The sequence below is a fragment of the Salmo salar genome, chromosome 01 (assembly GCF_965601325.2).
Source record: "Salmo salar chromosome 01, fSalSal1, whole genome shotgun sequence".
Lineage (NCBI taxonomy): Eukaryota > Metazoa > Chordata > Actinopteri > Salmoniformes > Salmonidae > Salmo > Salmo salar.
In genome coordinates this window covers 100,012,806-100,034,944 of record NC_138291.1, presented here as the reverse complement: position 1 = coordinate 100,034,944, position 22,139 = coordinate 100,012,806, and the positions used below count along the sequence as shown (strand labels likewise).

The window sequence follows — 22,139 nt, the reverse complement described above, 5'->3', positions numbered from 1 at the left end:
GGAGGAGAGATTGTCTTCATCACTACTTTTATTTATGAGAGGTGTTGACATGTTGAATGCACCGAGCTGTCCGTCTAAACTACTGTCACACAGCTCGGAAACCCATGCATACCCCACAAGACATGCCACAAGAGGTCTCTTGACAGCCCAGAACAGACTATGGGAGCCACACAGTACTAGATTGAGCCACGACTACATGGAACTTTATTCCACATCAAGTAACTGACGCAAGCAGTACAATTTGATTTAAAAAAAAAACAGATTAAAAAAACACCTTATGGAACAGCGGGGACTGTGAAGCAACACAAACATTGGCACAGACACAATTGGAGTTGTAAGTGCATAATCTCAACTAAAACAGGTGCATATCTCAACTGAAACAGGTCTGTAGTGAATAACCAAGGAAGAAGAAAATATAACGTCTAAGATAAATCGATATGTAGGCTTAAAGGTCAATTAAGTCAAATTGAATTCAATTCAATTGAGAGAGGTGAGAGGGGCTGGTGGGAGAAGGCGGTGCGTCAATGTAGGTAAATTCGCGCACTAAAATGGTTGTTCCAGGTACCACCAGTGGGTGTCGCTTCAACCCAACTCAAAAGTGTACTTGACCATAAACAGACTCTAGCAGTTTCATGCAGCTTCTAGACTAAATATTATGCTGTTCAACCAAAACCGTTTGCTAGATTTCGGGGTATAACAAAACAAAAATTTTGCTGAATGCATTATTAGGCTATGAATGCGTTATTGCGCAGTAATATGCTTATGTTGGGCGTATACCTGCTCCACTCCCTTGATGTTTTCCTAGGAATTCATGTAACAAGGGACAAAGGCATATATCAATAATGGGGAGCTGATTTGGCCTAATGAAAATAATTCCATCCTAAGGCTAAATGGCAAAGCACCCCCTTTGCGCGCAAATACAAACTCACTAATCAACTTCTGCAATGACTTGCTGTAAATTGATCGCTGTGACTGTATAATAATAGCTCCCCAGTCATAAGAACTCCAATAGCAATAGTTTTGTTCCACCCCATGAACTCAAAGATGGTTGCCTGCTCTATTCTGTTGTCTGAGTCTGGGGATCGCGTCACAGCCTATGAGCAGGACAGAACATTGGAGAGAGTGACGCAAATGGGTTGTCGAGCGGTGGGAGGGATTATTCTTACATTTCACATTTAATCGCTTTTCAAAGTCTAGGAGTCGTCAATTAGGGTTAGGTAGTAGATGCAGGTTCACTATCATCATAGCCCATCTAAAAGCGCACGGCACCGCATCCCAACCGTCGCTCTGCACCACAAAGCGCTCCTGATGAGCAGGGTCTTCCATTCCATCCTGAGTCCAACTGCCAGTTCAGTTGAGAAAACTCTGCAAAGGAGCGTCGGAAATCGGAGTTGATTTCGTTGGTTTTCTATTATTTAAACACCTGACTAAATTGCAGTATTTGGAGAAAAACTCTGCCATCATCCAACATCAATTCAGTTGGATTTAAAGTTATGGCACTATCAATGCTGCGCAGCAGTTTGCTTTTGCTATGTGTGACAACTATCCATACTTGCCATGGTGGCCGACAGGTTAGTAGCCTACTTAACACATTATCATCTGTGGACAAGTGCATGGTAACATTAGGCTACATGCTTATAACATGTTTAGAAATGAATAATTTGTAAGAATATTTTGGTGGAAAAGTGTTGCACAAATTATTCTGAACAAAAATTAAAACGCAACACGCAACAATTTCAAGGAATTTACTGAGTTACAGTTCATAGAAGGAAATCAGTCAATTAAAACAAATAAATTAAGCCCTAATCTATAGATTTCACATGACTGGGCAGGGGTGCAGCCATGGATGGACCTTGGAGGGCATAGGCCCACCCCTTGGGAGCCAGGCCCAGCCAATTAGAATGAACTTTTCCCCACAAAAATAAAATCAAATGTTATTTGTCACATGCTCCGAATAGTACAAGTGTAGACCTTACAGTGAAATGCTTACGTACAAGCCCTTAACCAACAATGCAGTTCAAGAAATAGGGTTAAGGAAATAACACAATAATATAACAATAACGAGGCTATATACAAGGGGTACTGGTACCGAGTCAATGTGCGGGGGTACAGTGACTATGCATAGATAAAAAGGCTTTATTACAGACAAATACTGCTCAGCACTGACCGTAGCCTGACAGGCAGTCCTGTCTCCCAGGCTGTGCAACTCCCAAGACCACAGCCAATTATATGCAAGCAACAACGCAGCTAACTTGGTTAGTCTTGTGGGCGAGCTAGCTAGCTAGTGAACTAGGCTCCCTGCAATGAGCCTTACCTATGAAACAGCCTACAAGGCAGCATCCTGACATAACTAGCTAGCTCATAAGACTAGCAAGTGCGCTGCGTTGTTCCTTGCATGTGAATGGCTGTGGTCTTGGGAGGGTCATGCAGCATGGGAGATAGCTTTGCCAGTCAGGCATCGTTCAGGACTTAAATACCCTGTGAGCGCATTGCGATCAACGCAGCCACAGGGCTCCTTGATGACGTGTTATCCTGCATCTGAACAGAGTTGCTTTTCATTATCTCGACAACACAACTTTTGATCATGTCGTGATCAAGAGAGAAAAATAAGTTGTGGGTCATAACATAACAAGGGTATTTTTATTTGTATTCATATGTGCTCTCTGGACTTCCATACTCATCACAACTCTTTATGTTAGGTTCAGAGAAGTAGGCTACATTAACACACCTAGGCCTGTATAAATATGTGTTGCAAGTGTTTTGTTAACTGTTAACTTAGTTCTTCATGTTCTGCCTCAGACAAAACAACCCATAACTTGGAATTGCTATCCATGTTCTGTTTCCAGGTTCAGCCATGATTTGAGCATGTAGCTTACTATTATTATCAATGTCCCCATCATAAATGAGGAAGGGCTGTGCTTACAGGATGACACAAATGTCCCATTGAGGGTGGTAAATTACCCATTGAAAGTTTATAAGAGGGAAACCATGAGCACTGACTCTTGGATTCATTTTGGCGTCTTTGGCCAGGAGTCTAAAACAAGCCATTTGGAAATGAGTCCACTGTTCACATTGGTGTGTGTGTGTGTGTGTGTGTGTGTGTGTGTGTGTGTGTGTGTGTGTGTGTGTGTGTGTGTGTGTGTGTGTGTGTGTGTGTGTGTGTGTGTGTGTGTGTGTGTGTGTGTCTGTGTGTGTGTCTCTGTTGTGTATGTGTGTTGTGTATGTAGGTTGTGTATGTGTGCTGTGTGTGGGTTGTGTATGTATGTGTGTGTGTGTTGCTAGGATGGATATGAGTCCACTACTGTGTCAGCTGTTGGTATTCCCCTTTAGCCAATGGGGGAAGAGACGTCAAAGAAAACAATAGGAGGGGATTGAAGTATAGGACTCTTGGGCAGTACACCTCTGAGAACCGTTAGAAATTGGATGCAGATTGGAGTTTTCCTTATTCCATCTTGTTCTAAGGGCAGCTCTGCCTCAAGGGCAGAAACACATGTGATCAGTTAAGGTTAGGCAAGTTCCAGTATTCACTGTGGGCATTGATTGTCATTTCAAGTATGTAAGGTATGCCTTCACCTGACATTATGCTTTTATACTGACTTGTTATTATTATTGAAAAGGATTAGCAAACTGCCATTTCATTGTTCTCTGAGACTTTGGAATGGGCTTATCTGTCAGTAAGTAGCCTGCTCTCAAATAGCTCACTGTTCATAGGCTCATGGCATCCAGGCTATGTGCTGAAACGGAATACAAAGCTGGTCCATTCAGTCATTGTTATCCAAGGAGTCTGTGACTGTGTCCCAAATGGCACCCAATTACCTATATAGTGTATAACTTTGTATGGATCCTGGTCAAAAGTAGCTCACTATATAGGGAATAGGGTGTAATTTGGGAAGCAACCTGTGTCTCTCTTGCCATACAAAATATACAGAGGGCCAAGGTTCTGGACAGAGGTCTGACTGATAGACATCTGCCAAACAGCTTTGGTCCAGCTGCTGTATGGTCTGCCACTGGAGAAGAAGGAAAAAGTGGAGAAGGGAGGAGGGAGGAGAGAGGAGGGAGGAGGGAGGAGGGAGGGGGGAGGAGTGAGGAGAGAGGAGAGAGAGAGAGGCGTGGCATCTTCTAACATGTTCCTTCAGGTGAGTACCAGGGGGAGGGGCTAGAGGGCTTGCGGAGACAGCTGAGGCTAGAAGGTTTAACAGGGGTTACTGACTGTATGGGATGAATCCAGGGTATGACTTCTGAATCTTAATAAAAAATAGTATGACTTCTGAATCTTAATAAAAAAATAACATGACTTCTGAATATTCCATAACCTGATGGCATGCCACAGTATAACAATGAAACAGTAATTATTACATCCATGTTTTTACATTGGTCTTGTTGGGAGTTCAGACCCTTGCAGCTGTGGATTTGTTTTGAACTCTGAATTCATAACCAGGTGGCCACATCATATAATAATAACAATACAATGATATTCAAAACATGTTATTGGTCTTGTTGGAAACACAGACAGTCACCTGTGCAGCTGTGGAATTGGATTGTGATTTGTTTTGGTGACGGTTGATGAAAATGCTAGGGAACAGTGGCGGAATGTCAACATTTGTAACTACAGCCACCACAGAACCCACCCACCACCAGACATTCTAAAGTTGAATATTTGGTTTGTGTCCCAAATGGCAACCTATTCCCTATATAGTGCGCTACTTTAGACCAAGACCCATAGTGCTCTGGTTAAAATTAGTGCTCTGGTCAAAATGCATTATATAGGGAGTAGGGTGCCACTTGGGATGCAGACTTGGCGTTGATCGGGTGATGTCATTAAGTACCACAGCTGTCCTTTGCTTGTTAAATCATACCTGCCTCTACTCACATTTTATGATGATTACATATACTGTGGATTTTATTGGAAGTTGTTATTTATTGAAGTTTTCTCATTTTAATTATGTAATAATACTGTCATATTGCAAATCATGGTTTATTTATATGCTTCCCATTAAATGGATATTAAACATGGCTGACTGTTATTTGACCAGTTATGTGTGACTTAGAAATAAGTTGTGGCTTGGTAAACTGAAAGCCAACATTCCCTAGTTTCTCATTTCCTGGTTATGTACTACTGGTATGTGCTTCTTGGTTTACATATACTCTTGAAGTCGGAAGTTTACATACACTTAGGTTGGAGTCATTGAAACTCGTTTTTCAACCACTACACCAATTTCTTGTTAACAAACTATAGTTTTGGCATGGTGTTTAGGACATCTTTTGTGCATGACACAAGTAATTTTTCCAACAATTGTTTACAGACAGATTATTTCAGTTATAATTCACTGTATCACAATTCCAGTGGGTCAGAAGTTTACATATACTAAGTTGACTGTGCCTTTAAACAGCTTGGAAAGTTCCAGAAAATGAAGTCATGGCTTTAGTCTTTTGATAGGCTAATTGACATCATTTGAGTCAATTGGAGGTGTACCTGTGGATGTATTTCAAGGCCTACCTTCCAACTCAGAGCCTCTTTGCTTGACATCATGGGAAAATCAGAATAAATCAGCCAAGACCTCAGAAACAAATTGTAGGCCTCCACAAGTCTGGTTCATCCTTGGGAGCAATTTCGAAATGCCTGAAGGTACCACGTTCATCTGTACAAACAATAGTACGCAAGTATAAACGCCATGGGACCACGCAGTCGTCATACTGCTCAGGAAGGAGACGCGTTCTGTCTCCTAGAGATGGACATTCTTTGGTGCGAAAAGTGCAAATCAATCCCAGATCAACAGCAAAGGATCTTGTGAAGATGCTGGAGGAAACACGTACAAATGTATCTATATCCATCTATATCCAAGTCCTATATCGACATAACCTGTAAGGCCACTCAGCAACGAAGAAGCCACTGCTCCAAAACCGCCATAAAAAAGCCAGACTACGGTTTGCAACTGCACATGGGGACAAAGATCGTACTTTTTGGAGAAATGTCCTCTGGTCTGATGAAACAAAAATAGAACTGTTTGGCCATAATGACAATCGTTATGTTTGGAGGAAAAGGGGGAGGCTTGCAAGCCGAAGAACACTATCCCAACCTTGAAGCACGGGGGTGGCAGCATCATGTTGCGGGGGTGCTTTTCTGGAGGAGGGACTGGTGCACTTCACAAAATAGATGGCATCATGGGGAGGAAAATGATGTGGATATATTGAAGCAACACCTCAAGACATCAGTCAGGAAGTTAAAGCTTGGTCGCAAATGGGTCTTCCAAATGGACAATGACCCCAAGCATACTTCGAAAGTTGTGGCAAAATGGCTTAAGGACAACAAAGTCAAGTTATTGAAGTGGCCATCACAAAGCCCTGACCTCAATCATATATAAAATGTGTGGGCAGAACTGAAAAGGTGTGTGCGAGCAAGGAGGCCTACAAACCTGACTCAGTTGCACCAGCTCTGTCAGGAGGAATGGGCCAAAATTCACCCAACTTATTGTGGGAAGCTTGTGGAAGGCTACCTGAAACGTTTGACCCAAGTTAAACAATTTAAAGGCAATGCTACCAAATACTAATTGAGTGTATGTAAACTGCTGACCCACTGGGAATGTGATGAAAGAAATATAAGCTGAAATAAATAATTCTCTCTACTATTATTCTGACATTTCACATTCTTTAAATAAAGTGGTGATCCTAACTGTCCTAAGACAAGGAATTTTTACTAGGATTAAATGCGAGGAATTGTGAAAAACTGAGTTTAAATGTATTTGTCTAAGGTGTATGTAAACTTCTGACTTCAACTGTAAATGGTCTATATGTTGTTGTTATGTTTGACCAGTAATATATTTCTTATTTTACAGAACTGCATGGACAGTTCTAAACTTTTCTGTTCTGCTATATTAACATATATGTACTGTACGTCTCTGTCTCCAGAACTGCATGGACAAACACCAGGTGGTTGGTGTTCTCCGTCAGATGGAGAGGTTTCTGAAGGGACAGGAGATGAGGTTCACAGAGGGACTACGCATCATGAAGTCCAAACTGGCAATCCTACAGAACTCTGTGTCCAAGCTACCGCAGGCCGATCAGTCGGCTGGTGAGTAGACAGAGAGGATGACCATTCTCCACCACTCTGCCGCACCTGACATGAAGGTCTTCTATAGCCATGTAGAGATCTGGGACCATTCTAGGTGTTCTTGTCGCTGTCTTGCTCTCTCTAAACAAGATTAATCAATAGAGCAGAAAACTGGAGCTAATTGAAGGAGATTTTGGAAATGCTTCTTTAATATTAAAACCAGAAATCTACTTCGATTGACCTTAAATTTTCTCCACTTTTCTCCTCTATTGAAGCACCTTGGTTTGAGAGAAAGACCACCTAGCCTGCTCCTGGCCTGGTCCACTTCCATTGTCTTCAAGAGTGGCTGAATGTTCTCGTCTCTACTGTGGAGACATAACATTCTAACCAGAGGGGAAGGGGAGGAGTGTTAAGAGGCTAGACAGTAGTGTATGGTCTACCATCATTGGGTTTTTGGGAAATTATGGTATTGTTTACTACATGATAATGTGCATTTATACAATCCACATTTCCTCCTTCCTGGTGTTGTGATCAATAAATCAACAAAACAAGGAGACAAATTTTAAAGTTCAAGTTTACCACTGAAACCCAAGCTTCTACCTACCACTAAAGGACATGTGAACTCTCTTTGACCTGCTTTTGGCCCTTTAGCACATAAACCTCAGGATGTGCATTGGGTCAATGTGGGACGCGTTGCTCTTGTGGTGGTTGTGTGTTTGTCCAGTTTACCACTCCGTCCCTTTGGTTCAACTTTTTTTCTCCAGACAACTAGTTAGGCTATCATCAGGTGCTTCTATCAGAGCCAGTTCTATTCTGTTTTATTTAAGTATATACTATGCTGTTCTATTCTGTTCTATTTAAGTATATACTATGCTGTTCTATTTAAGTATATACTATGCTGTTCTATTCTGTTTTATTTAAGTATATACTATGCTGTTCTATTTAAGTATATACTATGCTGTTCTATTCTGTTCTATTTAAGTATATACTATGCTGTTCTATTTAAGTATATACTATGCTGTTCTATTCTGTTTTATTTAAGTATATACTATGCTGTTCTATTTAAGTATATACTATGCTGTTCTATTCTGTTCTATTTAAGTATATACTATGCTGTTCTATTCTGTTCTATTTAAGTATATACTATGCTGTTCTATTCTGTTCTATTTAAGTATATACTATTCTGTTCTATTTAAGTATATACTATGCTGTTCTGTTCTGTTCTACTTAAGTATATACTATTCTATTCTGTTATATTTATGTATATACTATGCTATTCTATTCTGTTCTATTGTGAAAACTGGTGAAATGAGTCATTCATCAGACTGAGGAGAGACTGTCTGTCTATGTTTCTCTCGCTCAATAAAATTTCAATTTTTATTGGCATGGGAAACATATGTTTACATTGTCAAAGCAAGTGAAATAGATAATAAACAAAAGTGAAATAAACTATTATTTTGGAACTTTTGTGAGTGTAATGTTTACTGTTCATTTTTTTATTGTTTATTTCACTTTCTCTCACTCTCTTCCTCTCTTGCAAGTACTTTACTTTTAGCTCATAGGCTGTACTGTACTAGTCACACCTCTTTATTTTAATAACTTACCAAATGTTATTTGTCACATGCGCTGAAAACAACAGGTAAGTTGTTTGAATATGATTCCCTCATTTGCTGTCCTCTGTTCCACCTTCAGCTGACCCAAAGGGAGAGGCGTTAGTTCAGTACTGAGTTGTCAATGCTGACACCGTTTAAATCTGCCATATGTACCTAAAGCTGAGAGTTTGTTCTTTATGTATCTTGGTATGTATCTTATAGTGAAATGCTTACTTACAAGCCCTTAACCAACAATAGTTTAAGAAGTTAAGAAAAACAAATAAAAATAAGTATTTGGTAAAAAAAAATTAAAAATAAAATAAAAGTAACAAATTATTAAACAGCAGCAGTAAAATAACAAGCGAGGCTATATACAGGGGGTACCAGTACATAGTCAATGTGCGGGGGCACCGGTTAGTTGAGGTAATTGAGGTAATATGTACAGTGGCTTGCGAAAGTATTCACCCCCTTTGGCATTTTTCCTATTTCGTTGCCTTACAACCTGGAATTAAAATCGATTTTTGGGGAGATTGTATCATTTGATTTACACAACATGCCTACCACTTTGAAGATGCAAAATATTTTTTCTTGTGAAACAAACAAGGAACAACACAAAAAAACTGAAAACTTGAGCGTGCATAACTATTCACCCCCCCAAAGGCAATACTTTGTAGAGCCACATTTTGCAGTAATTACAGCTGCAAGTCCCTTGGGGTATGTCTCTATAAGCTTGGCACATCTAGCCATTGGGATTTTTTTCCCATTCTTCAAGGCAAAACTGCTCTAGCTCCTTCAAGTTGGATGGGTTCCGTTCGTGTACAGCAATCTTTAAGTCATACCACAGATTCTCAGTTGGATTGAGGTCTGGGCTTTGACTAGGCCATTCCAAGATATTTAAATGTTTCCCCTTAAACCACTCAAGTGTTGCTTTAGCAGTATAATTAGGGTCATTGTCCTGCTGGAAGGTGAATCTCCGTCCCGTCTCAAATCTCTGGAAGACTGAAACAGGTTTCCCTCAATAATTTCTGTGTATTTAGCGCCATTCATCATTCCTTCAATTCTGACCAGTTTCCCAGTCCCAGCTGACGAAAACCATCCCCACAGCATGATGCTGCCACCACCATGCTTCACTGTGGTGTTCTCAGGGTGATGAGAGGTGTTGGGTTTGCGCCAGACAGCATTTTCCTTAATGGCCAAAAAGCTCAATTTTAGTCTCATCTGGCCAGAGTACCTTCTTCCATATGTTTGGGGAATCTCCCACATGCCTTTTGGCGAACACCAAACGTATTTGCTTATTTTTTTCTTTAAGCAATGGCTTTTTTCTGGCCACTCTTCCGTAAAGCCCAGCTTTGTGGAGTGTACGTCTTAAAGTGGTCCTATGGACAGATACTCCAATCTCCGCTGTGGAGCTTTGCAGCTCCTTCAGGGTTATCTTTGGTCTCTTTGTTGCCTCTCTGATTAATGCCGTCCTTGTCTGGTCCATGAGTTTTGGTGGGCGGCCCTCTCTTGACAGGTTTGTTGTGGTGCCATATTCTTTACATTTTTTAATAACGGATTTAATGGTGCTCCGTGGGATGTTCAAAGTTTCAGATATTTTTTTATTACCCAACCCTTATATGTACTTCTCCACAACTTTGTCCCTGACCTGTCTAGAGAGCTCCTTGGTCTTCACGTTGCCACTTGCTTGTTGGTGCCCCTTGCTTAGTGTTGTTGCAGACTGAGGCCTTTCGGAACAGGTGTATATATACTGAGATCATGTGACACTTAGATTGCACACAGGTGGAATTTATTTAACTAATTATGTGACTTCTGAAGGTAATTGGTTTCACCAGATCTTATTTAGGGGCCTCATAGCAAGGGGGGTGAATATGCACGCACCACTTTTCTGTTTTTATTTTTTAGAATTTCTTGAAATAAGTTTTTTTTTTTCATTTGACTTCACCAATTTGGACTATTTTGTGTTTGTCCAATTCATGAAATCCAAATAAAAATCAATTTAAATTACAGGTTATAATGCAACAAAATAGGAAAAACGCCAAGGGGGCTGAATACTTTTGCAAGGCACTGTAGGTAGAGTTAAAGTGACTATGCATAGATTATAAACAGAGAGTAGCAGCAGCATAAAAGAGGGGTCTGGGTAGCCCTTTGATTAGCTGTTCAGGAGTCTTATGGCTTGGGGGTAGAATCTGTTAAGAAGCCTTTTGGACCTAGACTTGGCACTCCGGTACCGCTTGCCGTGCAGTAGCAGAGAAAACAGTCTATGACTAGGGTGACTGGAGTCTTTGACCATTTTTAGGACCTTCCTCTGACACCGCCTGATATAGAGGTCCTGGATGGCAGGAAGCTTGGCCTCAGTGATGTACTGGGCCGTACGCACTACCCTCTGTAGTGCCTTGCGGTCGGAGGCCGAGCAGTTGCCATACCAGGCAGTGATGGCTGTACTGTACTAGATGTCAAACCTCTTTATTTTAATAACTCGTAGGCTGTACTGTACTAGAAGTCAAACCTCTTTATTTTAATAACTCGTAGGCTGTACTGTACTAGAAGTCAAACCTCTTTATTTTAATAACTCGTAGGCTGTACTGTACTAGAAGTCGAACCTCTTTATTTTAATAACTCGTAGGCTGTACTGTACTAGAAGTCAAAGCTCTTTATTTTAATAACTCGTAGGCAATACTGTACTAGAAGTCAAACCTCTTTATTTTACAGTTTTTCTCGATTGTTTACACACATTTTCTGAAAGCATGCCTCATATTCTCAGAACTCTACACACAAATCAAAAAACACACACGCAATGGGCAAAACCCCTCAATTCTCCAGCAAAATGAAACTTTACATTCAAAACAATGTCATTTCTTATCAAAATGGTATTTTGTTTTCAAATGACACACACAAACCATCATATGAATAGACATTTATAAGAACCAGTTCAACACTGATGTGCTCAATGTAAAACACTATGATGAATGGAAAACACTTCTTCTCCATTCATCATAATGACTTAGGCCTTTTTTTGGTTCAGTGTTGCCATTACTACAGACAATACATACATAAGTGTGTTGTAAAATATTTGAGAATATTGTTTTTATACTCAGAATTTACAAATACACGGTAACAAATATATTACATTTTTCCCACAAAAACAATGTACACAGTGTACATCCCATTCCCAACCAACACAAAGTTGCACATACAGTGGTCTACATACAAAACAGAAGAATTTTATGTATACAGTTACAGTAAAAAAATATATATTAAAAACCTATGCTGCATCCTCTCTTCTGTTGCGGTCTGGCCACAGCACCTCATCCACATCACAAGCAATGTTTTCCCTGGCCAAGCACCGGGGGAAATATCGCCTAGCATGGCGATTCCAGCCATGAAAAGCATCAGCTGCTATATCTCCACATGCGTCTTCCATAGCTTGGAGAAGAGGTATACGCGTTTGTGGATTTCGGTCATACACTTTCCATCTCCAGGCAGAAACAAATTCCTCAATAGGATTGAGGAATGGAGAATATGGAGGGAGATAAACAACTAAAAAGCGTGGGTGGGCAGTGAACCAGTTATGAACCAGAGCAGCCCTGTGGAAACTTACGTTGTCCCAAATGACAATGTACCTGAGCTGCTCTGGGCCATCTACCTGGTCTGGTGGAATGAGTGTGTTGTGTAAGGTGTCCAGGAATGTGATCAGATGGGTGGTGTTGTAGGGGCCAAGAGTAGCATGGTGATGGATGACGCCGTGGTGGGTAATCGCTGCACATATTGTGATGTTCCCTCCGCGCTGGCCAGGGACTTGAACAATGGCACGCTGGCCGATGTTATTCCTGCCCCACTTTCATCTTTTTGTGAGGTTGAATCCAACCTCATCAATGAAGATGAACTGGTGCTCCACTGCAGCCACCTCTAGCTCAAGGACTCTCTGAAACACACATGACAATATCAGAAATAGACATGGAGTGGTCACTATTGTGAAGCACAATCATTATGATTACAATACTGAAATATGTATAATCTATACAGTGTTGAGAGTATGCATCAATTGTGGGATTATATAGGACTCACTTGCACATAGTTATATCGCAATTCTTTGACTCTTTCTGAATTGCGTTCAAATGGCACCCTGTAGACCTGCTTCATCCTGAGATTATTTCTGCGCAAGACACGGTCCAGTGTTGATAAGCTTACCCTATCAATATTTTGAAATTTCTCATTGTTTTCTATTATTTTTCTTTGTATTTGCCGTAATGTTATGGCGTTATTTTCTAGGACCATGTTCATGATTTCAGTTTCCTGTTCAGGAGACAGAACACGTTCCCGACCACCTTGTGTTGGTAATCTTTCAGTTCTGCCAAACAAATAGTAAAATACTGTAAATACAAAGTAGGAATACATTTCCCAAATACTTGAAACATACTTTATTTTTACAGTCCTACAGAACAGTCCACAGGCAATACTGTACTACTGTACTCATTGAGTACTGTATTGATATGCAGTACTGCAATTTTCTAGTGAGAGTAGATTTCTTACCTATTCTCATTTCGGAATGTCCGGATGATGGATGCTACAGTGTACCTGCTCAAATTTGGCTGTACTCTTTGCCCAGCCTTCCTCATTGTTAGACCATGGTTGACCACATGATCAACCAAAGTGGCTCGGATCTCATCAGAGATTACGGTCCTTGGCCTTCCTCGTCCTCGTCCTTGTCCTCCCCGTCCTCCTCCTCTTACTCTCACTCCTCTGGCTCTGCCTCTGTTTCCAATGTTGGCATCCACTGCTCCAAAACAGAAGAGCTCACGTGTTGCCCTTTTATGCTAAAGCTCTGATTGCTAATTGTAAAATTGTGTGACGGGTGTTTGCCCATGTGATGAGTCAGTGTGCATATTTGAATGGCAGTGTGTTCATTGTGAAAACAAGAGATTTTATGCATGAAAATTGTGCCAAATGCAAAGAATTGTGTGTAGTGTTTTGAAAAAAGTGTGTTTTAGAACTGTAACTTGAGTGTAAAGCAGGAATTGTGCTTGTAGTTTAGCAGAATTGGTTCAGGGGGTTGGTGCATGAGTTACATGTTGTGGTCATTGTGTCTCAAGTACCAGTATTTGTGTGTAAACAATTGAGAAAAACTGTAATAGATTTAAAAAAGCAGCACATACTGATGTTATTAGATTAACACCTTGGCTGTCAATTCTGGACAATTGTGTGCTGCCTTTGTATTATTGATGCCATTATTTGTAGTAGTTTCTCTCAATAAAATGCTCATATTTTCAGAACTATTTAAAGTTTTATTTGTTTTAGAGCTGGTATTGTTGGATGAAATGAGGCATTGCATGTCACGGCCGTCGTAGTAATTGTACCAAAATGCAGCAGGGATGTGAATGCTCATTTTCTTCTTTATTAAATAAAATGAATAACTGAACAAAAAGAACGACGAAAACAGTCCTGTCAGGCACACAGCTAAACAAGAAACAACTACCCACAAAAACCCCATGAAAAATACTGGTCAGGACGTGACAGGACGTGACATTGCATCAGTCTTTTCCCATGAAATGTTCCTAGAGTCCTACAGTACCAACCCGGTTGACACGTGTATGTCCACAGATACTAAATAACACATTATGCTGGGTGCATGACTCCGTATGCATACTTGTGACAATCCTCTCTCTCCTTCTCTCTCTCCCTGCCCCTCCCTCCTACCCCTCCCTCCCTCCCTTCTTCTTCTTTCTTTCTTTCCCCCCCCCCCCCCCTCTCTCTCCCCCTCCCTCCCTCCCTCCCTCCCTCCCTCCCTCCCTCCCTCCCTCCCTCAGCTCCATCCGTTTGCCCCTCCCTGGAAGTCCCTGTCCACGGGAGGAAGTTTGGCTCCAAGTATTTAATCGATCATGAGGTCCATTTCACCTGTTCTCATGGTTACCACCTGGTGGGCGTCGAGACACGTGTGTGTCAGGAGAACGGGAGTTGGAGCGGTGTCAACACCATCTGTAAAAGTAAAGGTACAGTACTGTTTGTCTGTCTGTCCAAACAGACAATATGGTCAAACACACATCACTTTAGGTAATGCTGGGCTGAGGAACTCATGAAGCGATGGACCGGCACACACTGCTCCACCATACCTCTATTTGGCCAGTAACTTTCAATGTGTCTGTCCACCTGACACCAGAGCCCATCTCACTCTTTAGATTGCAGTTTCCACCAACACAACCTTTTGTCAGTGTGTTGTTTTGCTGTCTCCTACACACACGTTCCTCTTTAAAATGACTTTAGTTTTACAGCAGCCAGTCACTGTAAATTGTAAAGGTCTCACACGGTTGTTATTTCACTACTGCTGCTGCCATGGCCTCTGTCCTCACAATGCACAGGAATTTACTGGTATTACAGGGCGATAGAGAGCAGAGGGGGACAGAGTGGGAGAGTGGGAGACGGGGAGATGGGGAGAGAGAGATGGATAGATGGAGAAAGGGTGTTAGTAAAGTGTAAGGAGGGAAGTTAACGGAAAAATGTTAACTACATGCTGACGTTATATCAGAGTGCTTTTATGTATCGGGGCTGTGATTTCACAGTATGTGTTTTCACAGTAGAGATACATCCATTCACCTGTTAATTCTTAGCTTTTACTACAGACATCACTGTCACTGTAAACTCCCATCCTGTTCTGCACAATTTGGCCTGTGAAGATTTTAAAACTGTGGTCAGAGCGGCTGCAGTGGCTACACAAACACTCACTGTTGGGTAAATGCAATGTGACTATGCACACTTAACCTGGGTCGTGTTCATTAGGGCATGTTTAGTTTGTTACGCTGTAGAAAGAACACTACTGGACAGAAAGCTGCCATCTGCAACACCGACCCTTTGTTGTTCTAGAATCTACAGTAGTCTCTTCAGACGGAGGGTCCTGTAGACATGTAAAGATTGATGACGGAGGAAGAGAATAAAGAAGAGAAGAGAGAGGGTGAGAGAAAGAGAGGGAGAGGCAGCAGGAGAGAGAGGGGTAGAGAGAGAGGTAGAGGCAGGCAGAGTGAGAGTTAGAGGCAGAGGGGTAGAGAGAGAGAGGGGTAGCGAGTGGGTGAGAAAGAGCGAGAAAGGGAGGAGAGAGAGAGGAGGAGAGAAAGAGAGGGTGAGAGCGAGGGTGAGAGTGAGAGAGAGAGGGAGAAAGAAAGAAAGAAAGAAAGAAAGAAAGAAAGAAAGAAAGAAAGAAAGAAAGAAAGAAAGAAAGAAAGAAAGAAAGAAAGAAAGAAAGAGAGGGTAAGAGAGAGGTATAGAAGGACAGAGTGTCTGGGTCTTTAGCTCTGTGGACTAACTGTATTTTGGACTAGGGAGGGAGAGAGGGAGGTCTTTAGCTCTGTGGACAAACTGTATTTTGGACTAGGGAGGGAGAGAGGGAGGTCTTTAGCTCTGTGGACTAACTGTATTTTGGACTATGTAGGGAAAGAGGGAGGTCTTTAGCTCTGTTGACTAACTGTATTTTGGACTAGGGAGGGAGAGTGGGAGGTCTTTTGCTTCTGAGAGCTTACTGTATTTTGGATTAGGGAGGGAGAGAGGGAGGTCTAGCTCTGTGGACTAACTTTATTTTGGACTAGGGAGGGAGAGAGGGAGGTTTTTAGCTCTGTGGACTAACTCAAATCAAATCAAATGTATTTGTCACATACACATGGTTAGCAGGTGTTAATGCAAGTGTAGCGAAATGCTTGTGCTTCTAGTTCCGACCATGCAGTAATATCTAACAAGTAATATAACCTAACAATTTCACAACTACCTTATACACACAAGTGTAAAGGAATGAATACGAATATGTACATAAAAATATATAAATGAGTGATGGCCGAACGGCATAGGCAAGATGCAGTAGATGGTATAGAGTACAGTATTTACATATGAGATGAGCAATGCAGGGTATGAAAACATTATATGAAGTGACATTGTTTAAAGTGGCTAGTGATACATTACATCAAGATGCAGTAGATGGTATAGCGTACAGTATATACATATGAGATGAGCAATGTAGGGTATGAGAACATTATATAAAGTGGCATTGTTTAAAGTGGCTAGTGATACATTTAATTACATCAGATGGCAAGATGCAGTAGATGGTATAGCGTACAGTATATACATAAGAGATGAGTAATGTAGGGTAAGTAAACATTATATAATGTAAAGTGGCAAGTGATAAATTGATTACATCAATTTTACCATTATTAAAGTGGGTGGAGTTGAGTCAGTATGTTGGCAGCAGCCACTCAATGTTAGTGATGGCTGTTTAACAGTCTGATGGCCTTGCGATAGAAGTCTCTCGGTCCCAGCTTTGATGCACCTGTACTGACCTCGCCTTCTGGATGATAGCGGGGTGAACAGGCAGTGGCTCGGGTGGTTGTTGTCCTTGATGATCTTTTTGGCCTTCCTGTGACATTGGGTGGTGTAGGTGTCCTGGAGGGCAGGTAATTTGCCCCCGGTGATGCGTTGTGCAGACCTCACTACCCTCTGGAGAGCCTTACGGTTATGGGCGGAGCAGCTGCCGTACCAGGCGGCGATACAGCCCGACAGGATGCTCTCGGTTGTGCATCTGTAAAAGTTTGTGAGTGTTTTTGGTGACAAGCCAAAATTCTTCAGCCTCCTGAGGTTGAAGAGGCGCTGCTGCGCCTTCTTCACCACGCTGTCTGTGTGGGTGGACCATTTCAGTTTGTCCGTGATGTGTACGCTGAGGAACTTAAAAATCTCCACCCTCTCCATTACTGTCCCGTCAATGTAGATAGGGGGCTGCTCCCTCTGCTGTTTCCTGAAGTCCACGATCATGTCCTTTGTTTTGTTGACATTGAGTGTGAGGTTATTTTCCTGACACCACACTCCGAGGGCCCTCACCTCCTCCCTGTAGGCCGTCTCATCGTTGTTGGTAATCAAGCCTACCACTGTAGTGTCGTCTGCAAACTTGATGATTGAGTTGGAGGCGTGCATGGCCACGCAGTCATGGGTGAACAGGGAGTACAGTAGAGGGCTGAGAACGCACCCTTGTTGGGACCCAGTGTTGAGGATCAGCGGGGTGGAGATGTTGTTACTTACCCTCACCACCTGGGGGCGGCCCGTCAAGAAGTCCAGGACCCAGTTGCACAGGGCGGGGTCGAGACCCAGGGTCTCGAGCTTAATGACAAGTTTGGAGGGTACTATGGTGTTAAATGCTGAGCTGTAATCGATGAACAGCATTCTTACATAGGTATTCCTCTTGTCCAGATGGGTTAGGGCAGTGTGCAGTGTGATGGTGATTGCGTCGTCTGTGGACCTGTTGTGGCGGTAAGCAAATTGGAGTGGGTCTAGGGTGTCAGGTAGGGTGGAGGTGATATGGTCCTTGACTAGTCTCTCAAAGCACTTCATGATGACAGAAGTGAGTGCTACAGGGCGGTAGTCATCTAGCTCAGTTACCTTAGCTTTCTTGGGAACAGGAAAAATGGTGGCCCTCTTGAAGCATGTGGGGACAGCAGACTGGGATAAGGATTGATTGAATAGGTCTGTAAACACACCAGCCAGCTGGTCTGCGCATGCTCTGAGGACGCGGCCGGGGATGCCATCTGGGCCTGCAGCCTTGCGAGGGTTAACATGTTTAAATGTTTTACTCACGTTGGCTACAGTGAAGGAGAGCCCGCAGGTTTTGGTAGCAGGCCGTGTCAGTGGCACTGTTTTGTCCTCAAAGCGAGCAAAAAAGTTGTTTAGTCTGTCTGGGAGCAAGGCATCGTGATCCGCGACGGGGCTGGTTTTTCTTTTGTAGTCCGTGATTGACGGTAGACCTTGCCACATACCTCTCGTGTCTGAGCCGTTGAATTAAGACTTCACTTTGTCTCTATACTGACGCTTAGCTTGTTTGATTGCCTTGCAGAGGGAATAGCAACACTGTTTGTATTCAGTCATGTTTCCGGTCACCTTGCCCTGATTAAAAGCAGTGGTTCGCGCGTTCAGTTTTGCGCGAATGCTGCCATCAATCCACGGTTTCTGGTTGGGGAATGTTTTAATAGACGCCGTGGGTACAACATCACCGATGCACTTGTTAATGAACTCGCACACCGAATCAGCGTATTCGTCAATGTTGTTGTTTGGCGCAATGCGGAACATATCCCAGTCCACGTGATCGAAGCAATCTTGAAGCGTGGAATCCGATTGGTCGGACCAGCGTTGAACAGACCTGAGGGTGGGAGCTTCCTGTTTTAGTTTCTGTCTATAGGCTGGAAGCAACAAAATGGAGTCGTGGTCAGCTTTTCCGAAGGGAGGGCGGGGGAGGGCCTTATAAGCGTCGCGGAAGTTAGAATAACAATAATCCAGGGTTTTGCTACCCCTGGTAGCACAATCGATATGCTGATAGAATTTGTATTTTGGACTAGGGAGGGAGAGTGGGAGGTCTTTGCTTCTGAGAGCTTACTGTATTTTGGACTCCTCCATGGTGTTAATTTGCCTTCCGCAGGGGCCACCAGACCACAGGACAGGTACAGATGTATAGACCAACTTTACTCCCCAGGATATTTTTCAACACCTCTTCCATACATTTTCCATGTTTCATCTTCCCCTCATATTTTTAAAGTTCGACATTTTCTGTATGTATAGGTCTACCCCCTTTAGAACCCATCCACAGGTTGGGTCTTTTCCTGGTCGTTTCAAACATCTCCTTTACATAGAGACCTGAGCACACCCTGACTGAACCCCTTTACATAGAGACCTGAGAACACCCTGACTGGACTGACTGAACCCCTTTACATAGAGACCTGAGCACACCCTGACTGAACCCCTTTACATAGAGACCTGAGAACACCCTGACTGGACTGACTGAACCCCTTTACATAGAGACCTGAGAACACCCTGACTGGACTGACTGAACCCCTTTACATAGAGACCTGAGAACACCCTGACTGAACTGACTGAATCCCTTTACATAGAGACCTGAGAACACCCTGACTGGACTGACTGAACCCCTTTACATAGAGACCTGAGAACACCCTGACTGGACTGACTGAACCCCTTTACATAGAGACCTGAGAACACTGTGACTGAACTGACTGAACCACTTTACATAGAGACCTGAGAACACCCTGACTGGACTGACTGAACCCCTTTACATAGAGACCTGAGAACACTCTCACTGGACTGACTGAACCCCTTTACATAGAGACCTGAGAACACCCTGACTGGACTGACTGAACCCCTTTACATACAGACCTGAGAACACCCTGACTGAACCCCTTTACATAGAGACCTGAGAACACCCTGACTGGACTGACTGAACCCCTTTACATAGAGACCTGAGAACACCCTGACTGAACTGACTGAACCCCTTTACATAGAGACCTGAGAACACCCTGACTGGACTGACTGAACCCCTTTACATAGAGACCTGAGAACACTCTGACTGAACTGACTGAACCACTTGGGATGTGTCTCAAATGACATCCTATTTAGTGCACTACTTTTGACCAGAGCCCTATACCCTGGTCAAAAGCAGTGCACTATGCAGTGAAAAAGATGCCATTTGTTACACAGCCTTGGAATGTCTGGGCTTCTGCCTGTAGCGATGGCCGGACAGAGATGTGAGCCATCAATAGCATGCTTAACATAGCTGCATGCCATGAGACCATGGGCCGTGGTGCTGTAATGACAGCATGCATGGCCTTAGCCTCTGCTTCCTGGAACCCCAAAACAAAGAGACTGTATGGAGAAACAGAAACACAAGAAGGGGTTATTTTGCAGTAGCCCTGCTGCCAGTCCTGGGTTGTGTCCCAAATTACATCATATTCCCTATGTAGTGCACTACTTATGGGCCCTAGTCAAAAGTATTGCACTACTTAGGGAATATGGTGCTATTTAGGATGTAGTGGTTATTATGGTGGAATAGCAGCAGCATGTAGAGGGGAAGGGGAATGTTCCCTGCTCTGGAATGTAGTCTAGTACTGTACAGGTGTTTTCTGAGTCCACTGAGACATTTAATGGTTTCATTCAGGGAGGGATCTGAGCTCCAGACTGAAGAATGAAACTTTTCTTCTGCTCCCCTTGTCTGTTTGTGTGAGGATTAGGAACCCCTTTTAGCTGGCCGGTCGGCCGCCTTCTCCCTTTTAGCTGGCCGGCTGGCCGACTTTTCCCTTTTAGCTGGCCGGCTGGCCGCCTTCTCCCTTTTAGCTGTACGGTCGGCTGCCTTCTCGCTTTTAGCTGGCCAAACGGCCGTCTTCTCCCTTTTAGCCTGGCTTTCAGGGGCTGCTTCAGGTCAGATAAGGTCACCCTGTGTGTTTGTGTTATTCCTCCTTCAGCAGTAGAATAATTTGGCAGACCCCAGTAGTCCTGCTCCAGGCATTCCACCAATCCAGAGAGAGGTGGCGGTGGATACAGGGTGGGGGGTAGAGTAGGGTGTGTGTGTGTATTATTCTTAATTCCCTGATAGAGCCACTACTCTCAAGAGAAAGACAGCTTTCTTCTAACTTTGTCCACTTTGCAATTGAAGAGACATTTTTGTTGTAATGGAATAAGTTTCCAAGCTAGAGGAGTAACCTTTTCTTCATGTTTATAAAACAGTACACATCTCTTCTAGATAGTTTTTCACTTATTATAAGCAATGACATAAACAGAGTCAGTGGAAGGCACATGTCTCTTAAAATTATAGAGTTAAAACCATTAAAACCATAATGTAAATAAAACCATTCCAACCGTCTTTGGAGAGCTTTATTCATCATGCTCACATAATCACCATCATCCCTGCAAGTCCATTTAGCTCAAACCATACCCCTTCTTTGTACAGTATGAATCAGGAGTGAAGCATTTCATCTCTTATTTAAAGGCTGGAGGCTGGAGACTTGAAGGGAAGTATTGACGGGGAAAGTAATGAATTGTCCTCAGTCCGTAAATGATGGTGCCAGGTTTGTCTGGTCTGATTCTGCTGTATAAGGTATCACCCCTCCCCTGAACAGAGAGCAGACATACAGTTGAAGTCGGAAGTTTACATACACCTTAACCAAATACATTTAAACTCAGTTTTTCACAATTCCTGAAATTTAGTCCTAGTCAAAATTCACTGTTTCAGGTCAGTTAGGATCACCCCTTAATGTTAAGAATATGAAATGTCAGAATAATAGTAGAGAGAATTATTTATTTCAGCTTGTATTTCTTTCATGATATTCCCAGTGGGCCAGAAGTTTACATACACTCAGTTAGTATTTGGTAGCATTGCCTTTAAATTGTTTAACTTGGGTCAAACGTTTCGGGTAGCCTTCCACAAGCTTCCCACAATAAGTTGGGTGAATTTTGGCCCATTCCTCCTGACAGAGCTGGTGTAACTGAGTCAGGTTTGTAGGCCTCCTTGCTTGAAAGGTCAGGGCTTTGTGATGGCCACTCCATTACCTTGACTTTGTTGTCCTTAAGCCATTTTGCCACAAGTTTGGAAGTACGCTTGGGGTCATTGTCCATTTGGAAGACCCATTTGCGACCAAGTTTTAACTTCCTGAATGATGTCTTGAGATGTTGCTTCAATATATCCACATAATCTTCCTCCT

General features: G+C 42.7%; 1 protein-coding gene across 1 annotated transcript in view; it reads left to right on the top strand.

Moving 5' to 3' along the window:
- Window positions 1–1,052: 1,052 nt before the first annotated feature.
- LOC106611007 (fibulin-7) overlaps window positions 1,053–22,139 on the top strand; it is a 33,593-nt gene continuing 12,506 nt past the window's right edge. Inside the window, exons 1-3 of the mRNA XM_014210799.3 lie at window positions 1,053–1,571; window positions 6,907–7,069; window positions 14,445–14,627. Coding sequence (XP_014066274.2) covers window positions 1,494–1,571; window positions 6,907–7,069; window positions 14,445–14,627 — 424 coding nt within the window. The 5' untranslated portion in view covers window positions 1,053–1,493. The remainder of the gene's footprint in view (window positions 1,572–6,906; window positions 7,070–14,444; window positions 14,628–22,139) is intronic.